Source organism: Boleophthalmus pectinirostris, unplaced genomic scaffold, assembly GCF_026225935.1.
Source record: "Boleophthalmus pectinirostris isolate CB_2022bp ecotype Guang Dong unplaced genomic scaffold, ASM2622593v1 HiC_scaffold_9, whole genome shotgun sequence".
Classification (NCBI taxonomy): Eukaryota; Metazoa; Chordata; class Actinopteri; order Gobiiformes; family Gobiidae; genus Boleophthalmus; species Boleophthalmus pectinirostris.
Window position 1 is genome coordinate 1,130,527 of NW_026571541.1, and position 21,226 is coordinate 1,151,752.

General features: G+C 41.2%; 1 protein-coding gene across 1 annotated transcript in view; it reads right to left on the bottom strand.

The window, feature by feature from the left end:
- LOC110172732 (roundabout, axon guidance receptor, homolog 1 (Drosophila)) overlaps window positions 1–21,226 on the bottom strand; it is a 413,603-nt gene that overhangs the window by 7,514 nt on the left and 384,863 nt on the right. The window contains 7 exon segments of the mRNA XM_055166979.1: window positions 3,298–3,447; window positions 4,705–4,915; window positions 4,918–5,227; window positions 6,998–7,228; window positions 7,769–7,913; window positions 11,828–11,944; window positions 13,427–13,786. Of these exon segments, the coding sequence (XP_055022954.1) occupies window positions 3,298–3,447; window positions 4,705–4,915; window positions 4,918–5,227; window positions 6,998–7,228; window positions 7,769–7,913; window positions 11,828–11,944; window positions 13,427–13,786 (1,524 nt within the window).

The following is a 21,226-nucleotide window of genomic DNA, read 5'->3' on the forward strand; positions in this document are numbered from 1 at the left end:
TTAGTTTGCTGATGGTCAGAGAGTCTTTAGTTTGTTGTCTCTGTGATGGTCAGAGAGTCTTTAGTTTGTTGTTTGTTGATGTCAGAGAGTCTTTAGTTTGTTGTTTGTTGATGGTCAGAGAGTCTTTAGTTTGTTGTTTGTTGATGGTCAGAGAGTCTTTAGTTTGCTGTTTCTGCGATTGTCAGAGAGTCAACACTTTGTTTTCTCTGAGATGGTCAGAGCATCTTTAGTTTGTTGTCTCTGTGATGGTCACAGTCTATATTTTGCCGTCTCTGTGATGTCAGAGAGTCTTTAGTTTGTTTTCTCTGTGATTATCAGAGAGTCTTTAGTTTGCTGTTTCTGTGATGGTCAGAGTCTTTGGTTTGTTGATTGTTGAAGGTCAGAGTCTTTGGTCCGTTGTCTCTGTGGTGTTTAATGCCTGAAATATGAGCACCAGTGTCAGACTGAAGCACAGGCTCGCTGTCATCTCATGTCTTTCCAATTCATCATTTTATGTGGTTCCAGCAAATCCAGCAAATCATTTGTCATGTCCACTTCAAGACACTTCATCACATTGTCTAGTATGAATGTGGAGTGAGTGCAGATTGGCCCCCTCACTCTCAGTCTGCCTCAGGGCAATTGTGGCTCCAACAGTAATTTATGTGTGAAAGAAAATAATGCAATGTACCACCAGCCGGCAGCTCCTAAAAGGATCATTTTGGAGTCATCTATATGTCTTACTTGATTTCAAATGAGCAGAGCAGTCCATTCAGTAGACAAATAAACAGATCATGTATTATGATCTCCCAAACATAATCTGAAACTGCTGCGGCACCACTTATCCACATCAGAGCTGCTCGTGGTATTTAGCTCTTGTTGCGTTCATACTTAGCCTTGAACTTAGCGCTCAGCTGTGAGCCAGAACACCTGGGTACGTTTCATTAGAGCCGCCCCAGTGACACTGCACCGAAAGTGGGCACGGCTCCCGGGAGATGAGCCCCCCTCTGGAGCCCAGCCACCAGCCGCTGTGGCCCGCTCGGAGCTGGGGAAGATTAGGACTGGAGCCATGCGTGCGCGCCTATCCACACTACATGAGGTGATTAAAAGTCTGGCTCGTGGTATAGGCAGTGATTGGAGAACTAGACTTTGTACTTCCATTAGAGCGAATGAGAGTGCCACTGATACAAAGTGCCCATCTGCCGTGGACTTGATCAGCTAACGTGGCCGCTCTTTGTGGGATATGGTGATAAAAAGGTTTGCTGGTTTCTGGAGGACGGCCAGACTGTTAAAAGAGCTCAGTGCCAAAGCAGTACAAGAGCTGAAGAGGCAAGTGTGAGGGGAGTAGAGAGGTCGATACTGTTACTCAAATAGACAGAGCTGTAACTATTGTAATTACTCAAGAAAGATCAGAAAGTATGTGATGAAATACAACCTACAATATACTGCGTGTATTAGTACTGATGTAGTCATAAACTGAAATAATAAACGGATCTATCATGTGTTTATTCAGTTACACCTGTACTACTTTCTCCACAGATCTTATCTTTACCTTGTCTTGGTGATCTCAGATTACATGTACCTGGATTACGTAATCAGAGTACAAATTATGAGTAACTGTATTCAGTTACAGTTACTGTTTCAGTGAGTGGTAATTGGATTACAGTTACTTTGTTGAAATAAATGGATTACACGGCGGTATTTTCCTGTTTTCACATTTTGGGATAAACCAGGACTAAACCAGGACTAAACCAGGACTAAACCAGGACTAAAACCAGGACTAAACCAGGACTAAAAGCAGGACTAAACCAGGACTAAACCAGGACTAAAACCAGGACTAAACTAGGACTAAAACCAGGACTAAAAGCAGGACTAAACCAGGACTAAACCAGGACTAAAACCAGGACTAAAAGCAGGACTAAACCAGGACTAAAAGCAGGACTAAACCAGGGCTAAACCAGGACTAAAAGCAGGACTAAACCAGGACTAAAACCAGGACTAAACCAGGACTAAAAGCAGGACTAAAAGCAGAACTAAACCAGGACTAAAACAGGACTAAACCAGGACTAAACCAGGACTAAAAGCAGGACTAAACCAGGCTAAACCAGGACTAAAAGCAGGACTAAACAGGACTAAACCAGGACTAAAACCAGGACTAAACCAGGACTAAAACCAGGACTAAACCAGGACTAAACCAGGGCTAAACCAGGACTAAAAGCAGAACTAAACCAGGGCTAAACCAGGACTAAAACCAGGACTAAACCAGGACTAAAAGCAGGACTAAACCAGGCTAAACCAGGACTAAAACCAGGACTAAACCAGGACTAAAACCAGGACTAAACCAGGACTAAACCAGGGCTAAAACCAGGACTAAAACCAGGACTAAACCAGGACTAAACCAGGGCTAAAACCAGGATTAAAAGCAGGACTAAACCAGGATTAAACTAGGACTAAACCAGGACTAAAACCAGGACTAAAAGCAGGACTAAACCAGGACTGAACCAGGTCTAAACAATATGACACTAACAGTAGGTGGACATAATTTAAAGCAGCAGTGAGCTCATACAGAAATCATTTCTCTATCAATAATAGTTTTAATATGGTTAAGGGGCTTTTTATTTTCTTTTACAGACAAAACTTCTCATGTTCAGATCCTCGTCTTTGCTTCTCTACACCAAACAAAATCCTCTTCATGGAATCTTACGCTCAACAACCAATTTGAAAAGAACAAAAAGGAATTTTCAGGATGTGGTCGCTGCATTCATGTAGTTTTAAAATGCATGACAATATCAAGTAATCCAAAGTATTCAGATTACGTTACTCACTTTAAGTAATCTAATGGATTATGTTACAAACTACATTTTGGTGTATGTAATCTGTAATCTGTAGGGGATTACATTTTAAAAGTCACCTTCCCAACACTGGAAACATTCCAGGAAAAGCAATAACACCTCCATGGAGACAAGACCCTTCACCAGTTACATCCTGCAGCTTTTTTACTTTCTCATAGTGAGGAGTAAAAAAAAAAATAATTCCGGAACCGTACAATTTCTAACCCAAGCTAATACCCAACCTAGTAAATAAAACATCAACTCCTCACCAGTGTGTTTGCCAAGCTAATAAATGTGTTTAATAATTTAGTTTGCTTCTGCTGCTGGCTTCCTTTTCATTTAGCTGCTCCTATTGACATAGCCAGTATAGACAACGCCCGCAAACGCCAGGAAATCAACACTTCAATGATTTATCCAGTTCCTTTAGATGGAGAGCAGCAAATGCCAAGAAGTAGAATAAAGCAGCACATAGACCTTCGTTCCATAGTACCTTCATTGTACGGGTCACGCCGCTGTCCTCCTGGATGCTGCTTCTGTTTCTTAGGAGGCCTCCTCTGGACCGCAGCCATGCTCATGTTACTGTCTGTGGACACGGGGCTGGCTGGACGCATGCCGGACCCTGCTATTTGGTATTTTCGTGCTGGAAGGACAAACAGAAATGGAATTCAAATATTCAAACTTTTCCAATTTTAAGTAAGTTGCATGGCTTAGATGGAAATGTCACACAGGAGAGTAGAATACGTGAGACTATACTTTTAATATAATACAGTGATCACAGTGGGGTTATAAAGAGACTGATACTGATATTATTGACACTGGCCATTTATTCCTATAGTATGAAGGGTGGTCCAAAAATATAGTTTTTTAGATTCTCTAGATTAAAACTCTGCATTTGGTTCCAGATTTGGCCAAAATATTTGGGTCAAAATTGTATGCAAATGTATTCATATTTAGAGGTTGAAAATGTCCCTATAGTGTCGATACTATAACACAGAACCAAATAAATAAGGCCTATTCAAATAATTTGTCATTTTACTCTGGAAAACAAACTGAAACTTGCATAAAAAATACTTAGAAAGGCCATAAAGTCCACAAAAAGTGACTTAGAAAGTCCAGCTCTACTGTGGCTTTGTTGGAGTCGCTAAACATGTTCCTGTGTCTTTGACCCCTGCAGTCGATCCTGTTTGTGATCTTCTACAGTTCAAATCTTGCATAAGCTTCAAATTCAGCAACATCATTGACACCTTTCCTGGACTGCACAGTTTTAGCACTTTCTGAAAGTCTGCTTCAAAGAAACACATCATGCTGGTGGTGACAAATCCCTGATCTGCTTCTCTTCATAATCTGCTTGATTAAGGGCGTCGCGTTGATTTGGTGGAACCTCTGAATCTTCCTTTTCCATAATATTGTGAACCATCAACTTCTTCTATTCTTCTGTCACACTGGAGTGAAGAATGCCAATCCAAACATTTCTTCACTCAAGTCCCAAAGATGTTAGCCAAAAGCTGTTAACTTGCTTTCTTCACAACTGAATTTTCAGCTGTGTCAGCTTCTTAAGGAAAACCAAATCATTTGCAGGAGCTTCAAAACTTCATGCAGAAACTACTGAGCAACGTCTAAAACATCTTCTTTTTTACTCAAAATTTCTTCATAAATCATCTTTTGGATACTAAATGTTGATGCTGGATTTTAATCGAGGTTATCTGAAACATTATTTTTTTTACCATGCTTTGATGGCCCACCCTAATATGGTATTCTAAACTATTTCAAGATTATATACCATAATGTATTTTACTATTAGAAGACTCGTACATTCTCTGAATGTTTCAATGTGGAGGCTAATGTACCACTACAGCCTAGAGCAGTTCAAACAGACTCTCTCCTCTGGTGCACCTACCTGAGTTGGCCCCACACTCCGGGCCCTGCGTGTGATACTTGGGCCCGACCCGGAGCCCCTGGTACTCCGCTGCCGCCGCCACCGCCTGTGCGAAGTCTGTGTCGGTGAAGAAAGAGCCATCAGAGGAGCTGACCGCGCTGGACCGGCCCGAAGACGCGTTATCCTCCTCCGACGCCGACCCCCACCCCTCCAGGTCCCCCATGGAGCTGGAGTCGGTCCAGGGCTCTCTCTCAGGTCCCCCATGCTGGAGGCGGGGGTCTGCTCCAGGCCCCTGAGCAGCAGGCGGCGGGAGTGGGAGTGCAGGTGTGGGGGCTGGGCGTGGTGTGGGTGGAGGTGCGGGTGGTGGTGGTAGTGCATTTTGGCCATCTCAGCGTCCGTGTCCTCGCCCTCCTCCCCCTCCGGGATGTCCTCTTCAGTCTCGTCCAGGCCGTCCGTGTCCAGGGCGAGCGGGCTGCTGATGTAGCTGTACGTGTGGGAGGGGCTGTGGGGGCGAGGAGGGGGCGGCGGGCTCATTCCGTGACGTCTGCAAAGAAAAATCAAATCCGTGTGAGTCCCTTCTGCACAACTTAAATCATTACTTAGGGCTGTTATACTTTTAACACAATCTGACCAGAACTGACTCAGCTGGAACCGCAACAGGTGAGTTGATTTGTGCTCTTAATTTTAGTCCTGATGTAGACCTGGGTTGGTTCTAGTTCTTGCTTAGTTCTGGTCTAGTCCAGGTTTAGTTTTTGGGTTTAGTCCTGGTTCAGTCCCAATTTGAATGTGCACCTTTAAAACCTATTTTCTTTGTTTCTCCTTTATTGACGTTGTGGTTTGACAGGTTCTATGATGGCTGATACTTTTCTTTCTGTAGACGACAAAAGCACGTAATGTAGTTTTATAAAAATCTATTTTGGACAGGGTGGCCCTTTGTGAACTTGTATTTGGCTGATATGTTTTACTCTGAGTCAAGTGGGAGAAAATTAAAAGTCTGCAGCCGCTCTGAAATGGTTCTGTGTGAGAAGCAATCCATCTGCAGAGTGACAGGCGCGGAGGCTAACGGCCTGCTACAGGTGAATGTTAAGGAGGAGAGACGCTCTGTATTCTATGTTTCTGCTACTCCAGTCTCCAGTCTGCAGGCCAAAGCGTTCTCAAGTCGCCTCAAGTCACACTGTGTACATTGTTTACTTACTACAGGACTAGTTTTGGATATGTCAGAGTTGAGTTAGTAGCTTCTAGCAAGTTTGAGAACAAGTTTTCAACTCAAAAATCCACAAAAACAAGAACTGGTCCGTGCCTACTTCAAGTTGAATCCATCTGAGTAGAATTCACACAGGACTAGTTTTGTTCAAGGCTTTTAAAGGTTTGTTTAGTTTTCTGGACATTGTTATGACATTTACTGTTCAAAAAGTAACACTTGAGAGTGAATTTCTGCTTTTGTTATGTACAGTGTCGGGGAGTAACAGATTACATGTACCAGAGTTACATTATCAGAGTACAAATTATGAGTAACTGTATTCAGTTACAGTTACTGTTTCCATGAGAGGTAATTGGATTACAGTTACTTTGTTGAAATGTTTTCACATTTTGGGCTATACCCCCCCGTAATTCCACTCATTGCCAGAAACTAAACCAGGTCTAAACCAGGACTAAAACCAGGTCTAAACTAGATCTAAACTAGATCTAAACCAGGTCTAAACCAGGACTACATCAGGACTAAAACAGGTCTAAACCAGGACTAAATCAGGACTAAATCAGGATTTAACAGGATTAAACCATGCTGCACGGACGTGTCTCCTCCTCTTCTATCAATAATATTTTTAATACGGTTAAGAAAAGTCTGGGATTTTTATTGTCTTTTAACAGACAAAACATCTTATGTTGCACTGTTAGTCTTTGCTTCTCTACAGCAAATCAAGTAATCCAAAGTATTCAGATTATGTCACTCACTTTAAGTAATTTAATGGATTCTGTTACAAACTACATTTTGAGATATGTAATCTGTAATCTGTAGGGGAATACATTTTCAGAGTAACCTTCCCAACACTGATTATGTAGACGTTAACAACATTTGCATAACAGAGTTAAATTTTAACTTTCTGGAGCAGCCATTTTGGATTTTCTAACTTGGGTTCTGAAATTTTCTCCAACTTTCTGAGTTAAAATTCTGAGGTTGTGGGCTGTTCCAGTCGTCATATACAAGAGAGAACTCAGAAAATCCAGACTCCAAGGTGACTGGAATGCACAATTTTCAATCCCAAAAACTAAACCAAACCCCAGTTGAGAGCTTGAGCACCCATCCCCGACTCACCGTCGCTCGTGGCTGTCGTGCGGGTCGTGGAGCATGGGCTGGAGCTCCTCCTGAGGTGAGGGGGTCAGGGTGGCTGTGGACTGGTGACTGTAGGACACAGCGGCGGGGGACGAGGCGGCCCCTCTGATGGGGGGTGTGGGGCCCCTCTCCATCTCCTCCTCCTCCTCCAGCTCGTCGGGCTGCAGGTACATGTGCGAGGGGGTCATGGGGCACTGCATGTCCGGGTCACAGCTGGACAAACAAAGCACATTCGATTAAGGTAGGAAAAGTTTCACATTCAAAGGGATATTTGAAAGATTTTTGAACTAACATCTTGACTTAGTACAGCTTTGCCTCATGACTTCTGCTTATTCCAACGATTCACTGTCTTCATCTTAAAATCATCTGTCTGTTAGGATCAGATTGGTAGGTAACCATGCTGTAATTAGCCATTCAAGGCTCTTTCAAGAGGATCCAGCTGCAGCCGCTGTCGTTGAGGTTTGACACCATTGGCTGAAGAGTGGAACTGCACGCCATCACATCTGGTGTCAACAAACTCTTTTTCTTTTTTTTTTCATGGGAACAAGTTAATGGAGTATTAGACCACACCGGATGTGAAACTAGCTACTCTACTCTACACTGATCATGGTGCACCCCGTCAGCTCCATTCTCCTGCCAACAGAGGGAGCCACCTAATTCAAGTTTTACACTGGACAGAGACACACAAAACCGTTCTCTAAGTTTTAAAAGGATGAAATGTCAGAGATGTGTCCTCTCTGAATGAGTCCGTACCCGTCTTGCATGGTCATGGCGTAGTCGTCGGCGGTGCGGCCGGGGGGTGGGTTAGCAGGGGGCGGGGGCAGCAGGTCGGCCCAGTTCATTGTGCTTTGTTTGGGCAGTTTGGGTGTCCGCATGCCCTTCTTCTGGCCCTGGCTTCCTGCTCCCGAACAAAAGAAAGAGTTGAGTGAATCATACAATTCAGACAATTCAAGGACTTCAGACTACTGCTATACATAGATGTGCAAAGAAACGTGGTTCTGTTCTGTGTTTTCATGCCCTTGTACAGCCACATGATGTGATAATGTCACATTCTGTGTCTGTGCCATTATTCATGTTACTGTACACTCCTCCACACGTAAACACAACATTTGGGTAAGTGAACAAAAGTTTTCTTCTAAAACAGACATTATACAGTTCAGTTCTTTAGTTCTGTTGTAGAAATGGGCATGTGGTTTAATAAATATCCTGCAGTGATGGACAATACCAGTGATTTTTGTTTGCACTGATACCAAGTAATACTGTGGCAAGTATCGCAATATTGATCTAACAAAGGTACCAATGTGTGGCATCGATACCAGTGCATTGATTCTGAAGTAAAAATTTAATCTGTAAACTAATATTTAAAACATGTATTTAAAATGCACACTTATTAAGTAGACTTAAACTGCTGCCTCGACCTGTCCCCGGATAAGCTGAAGAAAAAGGACAGATGGACTTATTAAGTGTCAAATTTTTGCATATGAATCAATATTTTTTTATGATAGCTTTGTTAATATGTATTATTTACTGATATTTGGTTTTGATCCGCTCACTACTATCGAGAATTAGGAGGCTCGGCTTTTGTGGACACTATTGTGAGCTGTTTCTTGAAAATACTGTAGAATAAATAGAAGAAGAGCGACACTGGCGCAGTGTGCATTATAGCCCCGAGTGGCTGCTAGTCGTAACATGAACAAACTCATTTAGCAAAGAAAACTCCCTATCCCGTATTAACTGGAGAAATCATTTTACACCAGAGAGTGCAGAGACTGAGGCGGCCTCTGGTCGCGCCTGGTGCTTTCAAACCTCTCGCTTGTTAATTGATGTAGAAAAACTATAAAGCAGCAATTTTCCCCCTGTGCCCAAAAGGTTTTCCGAGGAAATGGCACGAACGGCTCCAATTAAACCAAACTATTAGGAGTCCGGAGCAATGAGCTGTGAGGTGCGGCGAGCGCTACAACGCCTTTTGAGTTTTAATAACTCCAAAGTTCCAGCGCGCCGCAGAATTGATATGTGGCATTAGCGTAGCAGCCTAGCATGTCGTCTGCACAGCGCCGCCATTTGTACTTGTCCACCCGCGGACATTAGTGCACAACCAGATTACTGCTCCAATTATGCTAACGTAAATGAAGGATAGATGCACAACATGAAGGAGGCAAAACAAATGTGTGCAAAGGAACAGAGTGAAAGGACAATAACTTGAATTCAGAAGCTTATTCTGAGTGGCTAAGGTCAGATAGGTTAAGATACAGAAATGTATCCTCTGCATTTGACCCACGAGACCAGAGCTGAGGAAACCCACCCAGACACAGAGACAACAATGTCCGCACATAAAGGCTTGGGCAACCTGGGAATCAAACCCGGAACCCTGTTTCTATGCCACTGTGCTGCATGTGATGGTAACAGTGAACAAATACAAAAATAAATCCATGAATTAATAAATATAATGTTGATATATCACATATTTTGACTATATTTTCAGGAACTATACTAAAAAAATATTTGTATTGTATTATATTTTACATTTTTAATTCCTCAAACATTGTTCATTAAAAAACAACATCAACAAAAACATAACATTTCAAAAATCTGTGATAGATCAAATATTTAGGTCCAGTAAGTAAGAAAATATAAAATAGTAAATATGATGGAATCAAAGCCAGTGGGCTCTAACCTATTTATAACCCTGTGTGTTTGTGTTGGGACTTTCCTCTGGCATCTCCGTTTGAACCCAGATTTAAGATGAGGCGACATGGAAATTAATCACATTACCATTTTAAAGCACGCCTTATTAACTTCTCACACTGATTTATTGCTTTTGAGGAAAATTGGTTTTTAAATTACAGTGGGGGAAGGAGTGATGACATGGTACAAACAACAAAAGGAAAAAAAATAATGAAAGAAGAGAAAGAATGAAATAAAATTATGAATTAAAATTTGAAAGACAAGAGACGCAGGTGTTAATTTTCTATGATCTAGCAATTAAGAGAGCTAAAGATGCTATTGTTGGGGAAGAAAGGCAGTGCATGTTCTGGTACAATGAAAATGAGGTTCATTTTGTGCAGCTTCATAAGTTAATTGTACGGTTACCACAGATTTGATATCAATATTGGCAAATTAAAGCTAGTCAATTTCTGAAAAGTAAAATAAAATAAAGAAATACACAAACAAGCCAATTGTCAGGACACTCATACAATTACACTGATATTATCCCAGCTTGAGGTTAGCACAGACTTGGAGACACATATGATTCAAAGCCAGTGAGCCTAGCAATAAAAAAAAAAAAACATCAAATATGACTAGGGCATATATTTTGTTCAGTTATTTAAATTCTCCAACTACATCTGAACTTTGAGCTTGTAAGTTGTATGAAGCAGAGACAGATTTTGAGTATGTATATAAGCTTTTTGAATGAAGTTGAATGGGGAAACTAACACACCTTGAGGAACACCACCTATGCACATTCATTTACAATTCAATGAGAATATGATCTAGAATGTTCCTCCAGTGTAGTGCTATAGCCAGGAGAGAATTTATGAAAATAGTGCACTTCTGGAAAAGTTTTAGATTTTTGGCAGGGTGTTAGGTATGGGCCTATGGTTTTTAAAAATCCATGGATACAAGTTTGGGTGCGCCCCCTAGTGGCCGGTGTACATAAAATCCACAATGGCCCCGCTGAAAAGAGAAAAGGTTGTATTCCACCTTCCTTTAGTCTTAAATTGTTGTATAATGTAGTTTTTCTACTTTATTTGATACAAGGAATTCAATTTGGATATATTCTTCTTATTTTTAGTACATTTTTATTTAAAATCTATTATAATAGTCATATTTAACAAATGTGTAAACTGTCTATTTCTCTGAAAAAGTCACATTTATTACTCAGGGCTTTAGGAGGTAGGGTTTTACCTCCAAGGTGTTTTTCTTTGTTGATTGGACAAGTCACTATGTAGGTGTGTTGGAGCAGTGGTTTGCATCAGTCTCTCTGCTGTGAGTCCAATTCACTTTGAATAAAAACATCTGCTAAATACCTGTGTTTAACCTTTAACTATAGTGTCAGTGTGGTGACCAAAAGGACCATTGTCCTGGTTCATGGTGCCAGAGTTCTCCATGTGTTACAACTTATGGCATATGGGCCTGAATGATCTTTATACAGTATGTTATTTCATTTCAGAGACATGGACCATTTTTCAAGCAAAAAGTGACCATTACAATAAATCTGACATGAAAAAGGCCTTAAAATAGGAAGATAATATTGAAATCACATTACTTCACGTCAAGTAGAAAAAAAAAAAAAATCATTATACAACTATTTAAGACAAAAGGAAGGTGGAATACAACCTTTTCTCTATTCAGCGGGGGCCATTTTGGATTTTATTTACACTAGGGGGCGCACCCCAACTTGTATCCATGGATTTTTAAAAACCTTAGGCCCATACCTAACACCCTGCCAAAAACCAAAAACTTTTCCAGAAGTGTACAATCCTTATGATATTGCACAAATTCCCTCCCCACTACTACGCATCAATCGAATCATGATGTGTGATTCCTGAATGTTCTCTTGTATGCAGCTCTACACTTAAACTCAGACTTCTTTTCAGCCTACGGCGCCTTCTGGTTAGCCTCGCAAATGCTCCAGAAGTGAGTGACAGGTGGATTTAACCAATTGCAATGAAGTGTAATTTTTGAGAAGAAAGAGAACACTTGAGTAACCTTTTCATTGCAATTCCAAGATACTGCATTTATATGAATGGTGATCAAATCAAACTCGCGATGTGGCTCCAAGAAAGTCACGTGATAATTTTTTTGTGTTACCTGAGGTGCTGCTGCTGCCCCGGTCCGAGCTGTTGTAGGAGCCCCCGGTGTGGCTGTCGTGGGGCTGGTTGTAGGGGATGGTGGCTGGCATGGGGCTGTCTCCTCCTCTGTAGCGGTCTGGGTAATGGACAAACGCAAGACAAATTTACAAGAATCCTTAAATCCTTTGTCTCCTTCTAGAATTTGTGAGCATATCAGATGGATGGCAGCTGCAATGTATTTTGTAACTTTTAGTTTTTATTTTATATTAATTAAAGGCACTGTACTTGACTTCATTATCTGAAAAACATAAACACAGACGTAGTTCATTTAAAACAGAGAGTGAAGCAGAGTTTTGAAGTCATTGTGAAGGTAACCACAACTAGCATGCTAATGCACACTTCCTGACAACTTATAATTAAATGCAAAAGGCCCACAGCAGACTTATTTTGACCTGAAGAGCTACAATATATCTGTACAGGGGCAAGACACATACTGCTCAAATAGAAACAAGTCAGGTACAGGGCCTTTAATTTGATCTATAAGAAATAATCAAAGAGAAAACCTCCAATGGTCAAATCAGAGTTTTAAAATAGTTGTCATTGTGTCATTTTTATTTTATTTTTTTATTATTATTACTTTCATTTCATACAGCACCAACAAACTGCCCAGCAGTCATCAAATTCCAGAAGATGAACTCTGCACATTATTGAGTTAGTGAACACAACATGCAGTTGAAGCTCATGCAGTACTCAAAACTATCAGCACACACACGGATTTAGTGATAGCTTTGTTTAAGCCCTTTTCTTATCTTTGCCATTTCATCCAAAATGTGCTCCCAAAGATAAGCACGAAGACAAACTGCATGGAGAGCTTTTCAGAGCTGCCTGGTTTTCGACAGTCACACATTACAGACTAATACAGACACAGAAGAAATTCATGTTGACAGTGATGCAAAGTAACAAAGCACAAAAGGAAAAGTACTGTACTTAAGTAAAAAAATGATTAGATATCTGTACTTTACTCAAGTAAATTTGACACTAGGTATTTTTAACTTTCACTTTGCTCCATTTGAGAGCAGGTATTTGTACTTTCTACTCCAAAACATTTCGAAAAGGACTGAAAAGTTAAAATATTTTTCAAATGGGTTGAGGAGTTTAAGTAATGCATGGGAACATCCTAACTAAAGGTTTTTAAGTGTCGGCTTTGAGTTAGCAAAATTCACAAAAATGCATTGATTTTCTTGCTACAGTTGACCAAAAATAAGCATATCAGTAAATCTAAACTGTTCTCAAAATCTGTGTGATTTCATTTGTTCTCTTTTTAAATGTGTATTTCTATGCTTTTACTTCAGTATATTTTTAATGTAATACTTTTACTTGAGTACCTTTTTGCCTCTGTATCTGTACTTTTACTTAAGTAACAAAACTGAGTACTTCATCCAGCACTGCGTTTTGAGAGGTAGGAGTGAAATGTCAAACAGGAGCGTTATGGAAGCAAAGAAAAACAGGAAAAATGGAAGTCTTCCAAAAGTTAGGAAGAAGACGAGTGAAGAAGCTGATGGAGGGTGAAGACTTGAGTAGAGATGTTTCGCCATAACGGATGGTCCACCACACTCACCCTTGTTCAGCTTGTTCTGCTCCATGATGTTCTGGTGGTGCCCGGGCTTCCAACAGTGCTTCTCGTTGACGTCCCCCCCTCCCCCCAGGCCTCCCCCGCCTCCTCCTCCCCCGCTCCCCCCGCGCTCGGCGTTCATGTTGTTGCCCAGTATGGAGGACTGGATGAGCTGGGTGGTGGCGTAAGGGGTGGGCTGGCCTCCAGGACCCACGAATCGTCCGTCTTTGAGGTTGGGGCTGTTGAAGGTCTTCATCTCGTTGATCTTGTTGGACAGGTCCACGTCGCTGTAGACCCCGGACTCTGGGACCATGAGGTTGGCCTGCTTGTTGTCCAGCTGGTTGTTGTAGCTGGCGATGCAGTCGGCTAAGGGACATGGGGGAGATTCGGTCAAGGATGTCCACTATCACCACTCTTATTTACCCAACTGCTCATAGGGAGTAGCCTTTCTATTCAGCAGTACTCAAATGTTTGTTTGGGTTATGTTTTAAGTCAGCGGGCCTTATTTTTCACGACCTGGGCTGACAGAAAAATGGTAAATGGTCACATTTTTCTATAGCGCTTTTCCACCTTCAAGGCACTCAAAGCACTTTACATTCACACACTTCACACACCAGTGTGAGGACACAGGACTTGTGGGAGCTGGAATCACACCAGCCAACCTGTGGGTCAGTGGATCAGAGATGGTTGACTGAATGCTGGACGAATACCAACTGAACTACTGCCGCCCTTTTACACCTTTTTACACCTTTTTTAGAATGTATTATGATCAAGATAATTGGAGAAACAACAGCAACTTTCACATTTATGGAACACATTTTTTTTAATGTACGAGGTCAAAAATGTTTGTTGAATTGTGTACATATTTCAAAGTCACAGTATGTATGTTTTTTTGTTGTTGTTTTTTTTATGGTATTTGTGGTTGTGAAAATCTTTGAAAAACATCGGTCCTTAATGTGAACAGGCTTGCATCTCCACCAAGCTGACTCTTATTTGACTCAGGGGAAGAGGGCATCTTCCTGCTTGTTTCCATGGAAATTTTATTCCTTCAGCTATAAGCTTCCACAGTATGGCATAAAACATATAACTATCTCCATGGAGAATGTTCTGAAGTATGGGTTTCGCTTCCTATTTCCATGGAATCAAGTAAGTGACAGGCATACATACTAGGGATGGGCATGATTAGTCGATTAATCGATAATTGATCATTAAGAATTTCATAGATTACGTTCATTTTAATCGACAAACCGAATGTAGGTTGCTGTGTGTAGCGTGACCAAACGGGGGTCCGTACATGTAGCTCTGCACTCAGAAGGAGCGAGACACAAACAGTCGGTCAGTCTGTAACGTACCGAAGTGCAAATGCAAACGATGTGCAATGATGACTTTTACAAGAAATTCCACGCTTTCCGTTCCGTTCAGGACAAGCGGGAGGCCATGTGCACAGTGTTTCTGTGTCCAGTGAGAAAAAGCTTTACCAGGTGAGAGTCACACAATGTGGATGACGAGTCCCCACCTCCCTCCCCCCGTACGGTGTCCTGGTTTTGACAAACGCAAATCTGGTCACACTAACCTGTATTCACCTGAGTCATGTCTTTTAATCTGACAGAAATTGAACCACATCAGCGACACTAGAGCTGTAGTTTTATCTTCACTTAGTTTATGCAAATTAGCAATGCAGTTTTAAGTTTTGTTTCTGTAAAAAGTTGCGCAAAACTGAATTAAACACATTATAATGTCAAACAGATTGATGTGGCTCTAGAGTGGTTACGGTTTATATGTCATAAAGTTGAATTTATTTATGCAGATTAGTGCAGATAGTAATAATAATGATGATCATTTTAATATAAAAACGTTAATGATGAATCGATAATCGATCGTTAATTCTTCCGACGATCGATTAAGAAAATTTCACTGAATGCTCATCCCTAATACATACTGTAGCTTTAAATGAAATATGAATTTTCACTGCATACATGTGTGTTTAGACAGTGGGTCTCGCAGTAGATATATAAGGTCTAAATTTCATGAAAGATGCAAGCAGATTTTTAGAACAGGGCCTTGGCTTTGGTTTGGTGTGATGGGAATATGCAAACAAGAATACTGCAGCCTTGAGACAGAATAAACAGCAAAAAGTAGGTTATTTCTCAGAATATATAATCATTTGAATATGCATTATACAATTAAATCTGTATATTAATTATTGATGAAACCACTGGGGGAAGAAGACTTAACCTGCCTGTTGTCAACAATGTGTTAAAAATATTACAACAGAACACGGAGCACCCATCAGTATTCTCAGCACTGCGTTGCATAATTTCAAAACGTGGCATTAATAAAATAGGTTTTGTAATTCCACTGGTCCAAAAGGATTTAACTGCTCATTTTCACACGCACAATTTTACCATACATCATTTTGCCAAACATAAATCTCTTTAGCTGCCTGGCCACTCTGCCTTCTCCCTGGGCTTTAGCCATAACTCACCGCGAGCTGTCGCCGCCGGCCCCCCTCCCCCTGCCCCTCCCCGGCCCTGGCGCTGTGGGCCGCTCCCCGCTCATCGACTGGGACGGGGAGACGTGTCGGAATCAAAGGCTGCACATCTCATCTGACACATCCAATTTTCCGCACCTCATAAAATATTCAAATCCTCCGACGATCCAAGCTGAGCAAAGCGGTAAATAGCGAGTACGGCTGCGGGTGCCCGGGCGGGTGCTGAGTGCCTGAACAGGGTGGGTACTACGCGGTGTGGGTGGCTTCAGCGAGACACTTCAAAGCGCCGCGTTTGAGAGGTGCCCTATGGCTCACATAAAGGGACATTAACTCCTATTGCTTTGCTCTGTCACCGAGGCAGTGATCCTCGTAATGCGCCGCGCTTAGGGTTTGGCGCGCTGCTGGCAAGAGTGAGACCTCTGTGTTAAAGAAGACATGTTATGTAAAATAAGCTCGATCAAAACATATCCGCAAGATTTTGTTTCAGTACATAGAAGGTTTTACATCAAAAGAGAAGTAGAAAAATACAGGAGGTGGCTCTGAATGACTCTGAATACCACCAACACTGAAAACTCTATCCAAAATGCAGAGACAATTTACGCACAAGGAAGGCATTTTTCTGACAGTTTATACACACCAAACTCTGATTATAATCTGATTTCTGGACCTTTAAGATTACATAAACATGGGCCTGTCGATAAATACTATATTGATTTATCGTTCAATACATGACAGATGGAACAGTTACTTTGGGGGGAGTCAATATTTATTTTGAGGACTTTTTTGTTGTACTTGTAGGATTTTTATTTATTTATTTGACCAGGTTTTGCCTTCATCCTGTGTGTGTGTCTGTGTGTTTGTCTCCCTGCAATAATTCCACCATTTATGGACTAACTGTCACCAAATCTAGTCCATGGGTCAAGCCCCCGTGCCCAATGCCTCAAAAAAAAAAAAAAGTTTGGTGATGATCCGAGGTCATTTGAGGTCGCAAGGGTCAATTGAAAGGTCACACCATTATAAAGGATTTAGGCAATATCGGCAATTTTTGAACCATCTGTGGCCTAAAATATTCACCCAATCATCACACAAGTTGGCACACACATAACCGGGGCACACTGGATGTTACAGGTTGAAACCGGTCAAGGTCACTTGAAGGTCAAGGTAACCAAGGTCAAATATGCGGTCATAACTCCGCGAAGGATCGAGCTCGAGCGACGGGAGCGTCTCAAAATATCAGAAAAAGTAAACACAGACATTCTCATGTGTGACCAACATCACACAAATGTTCATGGGCCTGTACACATACACACACTGCATTGTGGATATAATGATCATGTGATATGGGCTGGACTCCTCATAAACTGCTTCTGTGCTGATGAACTGACCCACCGACGCCTCATGGGGACCAGGTTGTTATCTCTGATTGCACTTGTTTTGTTATTTTTCTGAACTATGATAAGATTTGTAGAGGGCTGAATTATGAACTTCTGTGACTTATTGTAGACACAAACGAACCACTTAACTGTTGCATTCTGTTAATTATTTCTTGCATTTTAAGATTTTGAACACTATGATACATTTAGAATAGAACAGTGGTTTAAATCTGCTCATGGGTGATACATTTGTTTCAGCATTATTATTTATTTTCTATATTTACATCAGCTATACATCACACTTCAACATGTGTTGTCATGACTTACATAGATGACATGTAAACTGCAAAATCTGACGTGAGTGATCAGAGAGAAATCTGATGATTTTGCTGTTTAAATGTTATTTTATTTGTCTTTTCTCTAAAAAACCTCTGATATTTTGAGTGCACATGCAACCACAGCTACTGGTTCAACAAAATAAAGATTTAGGCCTTGTTTACATTCTTGTCGCCCGGTAACAGTTATGGAATTACCTTTGCATTTATCACATCTGCTGGATACAATGTTGGGAGTAACGTCTCATAAAAGTAACAAATTACTGTAATGTATTGCTTTTTGCTGTAACACAGTAATGTAATGCATTACAGGGGGAAAAGTAATATTTTACTTGGTACAAATGTGAGTAACGCACGTTATAATGTTTTTTCACCTGGATTGAAGTGGTGGGTTTTTCGTTTTTCTACATACAAATTTGCTAAAATCACCACGATATCAGCTGCAGTGAAACGCCGGAGACGCGCCCGTGTAGACCGCGGGGTGACCCCGAGCGAAAGGACCGAAGCAGAACTCCGCGCTGTTTAGACCTGGTTTAGTCCTGGTTCAGTCCTGTTTCAGTTCTGGTTTAGTCCTGGTTCAGTCCTGGTTCAGTAGACCTGGTTCAGTCCTGGTTCAGCTCTGGTTTAGTCCTGGTTCAGTTCTGGTTTAGACCTGGTTTAGTCCTGGTTCAGTCCTGTTTCAGTTCTGGTTTAGTTCTGGTTCAGTCCTGGTTCAGTCCATATACAGCGAAAAAGTTCAGCATCTTCACAGTTATTTTGATGAGATTAACTTAAAAGTGCTGCAATAGTAATGTAATGCCTTACAATTTAAACACAGTGATATTGTAATGTAACTAATGACTTTGAAATGACAGTAACAAGTCATAAATAACACATTACAGTTTTAAAGTCACTTGCCCGACAGTGGCTGGATATGTCCAACCAGGAAGTAGCGATAAAGAACAAAATTGCAAAGCTAAAAAACAGTTTTAGAGAAATGACTAGTCTGACCTGTCCCGTGCACGTTACACATCTCAAACGCACTCATCTTTTAGCACAGGAAACAGCAGATTTGCGTGTTCGGTCTGGTGGATAGATTCTTAATGCGAGGAAAGAGAGATTTGTGGTGTGGAGCGGCTGGTGGAGTGACCCGGAGTACACAGTATATTAGACGGGACAGCTGGAGTTATGGTTGCCCCGGTAATGCTAGTCCCACTGTGAGTCATCTAAACTGAGGGATTTCTGCTCCGGCTCCAACTTCCCCAGGTCAGAGCGGAGCTAAAAATATGATCTAGTGCTATTTTTATGGCCTATAGAGTTTTCATTCTTTCAGAGGTGATTATGAATGGAGACTAATCCTGAGCACAGAACCAGAACCTGTGAAGAAACGATACTTCAAAGTGAAAGCGCTTTGTCTGGCTCCAAATATTTAAGATTTAAAGCTGCAATAAATAACTGTTGTAGGGAAGGATCGGTCAGCTGCTTGTCTCCAGGGAGGTATTAAAGCTTTCAGTGTTCTACAGTCTGGTATTAAACTTGTGTATTTCAGGGAAGACAAGAATGTGACACCACCAAGTCAAGTTACACATCAGATCTGTGGCGAGGCAAGCCCGTAAATGATTGAATGCAAGTTAGATGAATTTTAAGACATACTGTGGAACATTTAAGGCAATAGGAGCTCCACAGAGACTAGCAGATGGTGGACCAGAAAAGTGATGTAGTACAGCTTTAAATTGTACGACACAAAAAATTCTAGGCACATTTAAATCAAGTATTTCAAGTGACATAATATGCAAAGTACATGATCCGTGTAATAGTAGCAGTAGTTCACATTGTGAGCCAGATGAATTTGTGAGGCAATAACTGACCAATCACAGGGCTGCACTGTGGAAGCCAGCGCCAAATGACCTAAAACAAACAGAGCGACCCTGACCAAGATACTTCTGGAAGATCATTTATTCCATTAGATTTTGAGTTTTAAATACCATTGAATTTCTCAGAAAAAAGACGTATGAATAATTTTTATTCAGAATTTTTAAATAAAAATTTCACTTTTTAAATATTCAGCACACATATTATCAAGAGTGTAACATTCACAGTGAAAAATTTCACAACAAAGACCCAAGATGCCAAGGCAGAAGCAATTGATCATGAGGTTTTCACGGGGCTAATTCTGACCAATCAGACTGTTTCACTGCACCATTTCCTGTTTGTTACTAAGGCTACGTCCACATGACAACACGACGGCAGCGTTCTCAGATTTCTCCACTCTGGAACTCTCAAAAAACTCAGTTTTTGCCCAGCTCCATGTGGATGAAAAACCAAAACGAATACAAACTTCTTCATTTTGACCAAAAAACGTTGTTGTGTGGACTGCCCCTAAGTTAGATCGGATCATTCTGGATCGATTGCTTCAGCCTGGCAGCTTGAATCTTTCCTGCTAATTTTTTTCACTGGGAATTTTACACTATGAATTTTGATAGTTCAATCTGAGGTGAATATTTGTGCTGAACACTCAAATGTGATTTTTTTTTTTTTTTTTTGTCTTTAGAATTTTAAACACTTTGTACACATATTATTTCATCAACTGCTACTCGGAAAAAAAAAAAATGTTCAAACATGTTTTCTCAGAGTTAAAAAATTCAAAGTGAGAAATTCAACAGCATTTCAAATTCAAAATCTGATGAAATAAATTACCTTCCATAAATACTGACTGTTTAGTTTTGTGCCTGTGTGGACACATGTTTGTGCTTTTTCCTCAACTGGATTTAACTAAAAATTGATTTTACGCTGCTTGTATGCTGTTATGAAGCTTAAAAGACGTGTTTGTTTGAATGTTCTGATCGTAGATTCCAAGATTCCAGATTGATAAATGTGTAGAGCTCCATAGTGAGTCGGCCAAATCCAGGTTAGGCAGGAGGTTTAATAATAATAATTCGTCTATCACAGGGCTCTTACATTTGGACAAACCTGTTCGTTTCATGTTTTAGTTTCTTGTTCTCCATTTCCCTTCATAAACAAAACAATAGCGTGACAACAACCATGACATTAGCATCTTCCATTATGTAAATGAGCTCAACGCGAGCGGCTGCCTGCTCCCTTTGACTGTACTCACTCCCCTCCCCAGAGCATCTCTCCATCTCTCCCCCTCCTCTCCCCTCTCCGAAGAACGAGCGTGTGTCCTCCTGTGTTCTCGTGATCTTCTGCAGCAGGTCTGAGGCAGACGCAGAGCTGCAGAGGAGGAGGAGGAGGAGGAGGAAGAGGAGAGGAGCAGGGTCTCCAGGGGGCTAACCCACATATAATACAGCCTGTGTTCAGATCTGATCCTGCGCTCTCCTCCGCTCCTCTACAGCTCGTCTCTGTGCTGCTGTTTGGTGAGGAAGAGGAGGAGCACGAGGAGGAAAAGAAGAAGAAGGAGGAGGGGGGGTGGCATTGTTTACATTCAGAGAAATAAAGCCCCCGTCTGCCACCAAAATAAACCCAAGACACTCGAGTCAAAATGGGGGTTTACAAACAAAACAGCATAAATACATTAACGCTGCAGCTCAAAAAGTGACGTTTTTCATATTGATTCTTACATTTGAAAAGATTTATACGGCAATCTGACCATGTCCCTGCAACATTATTA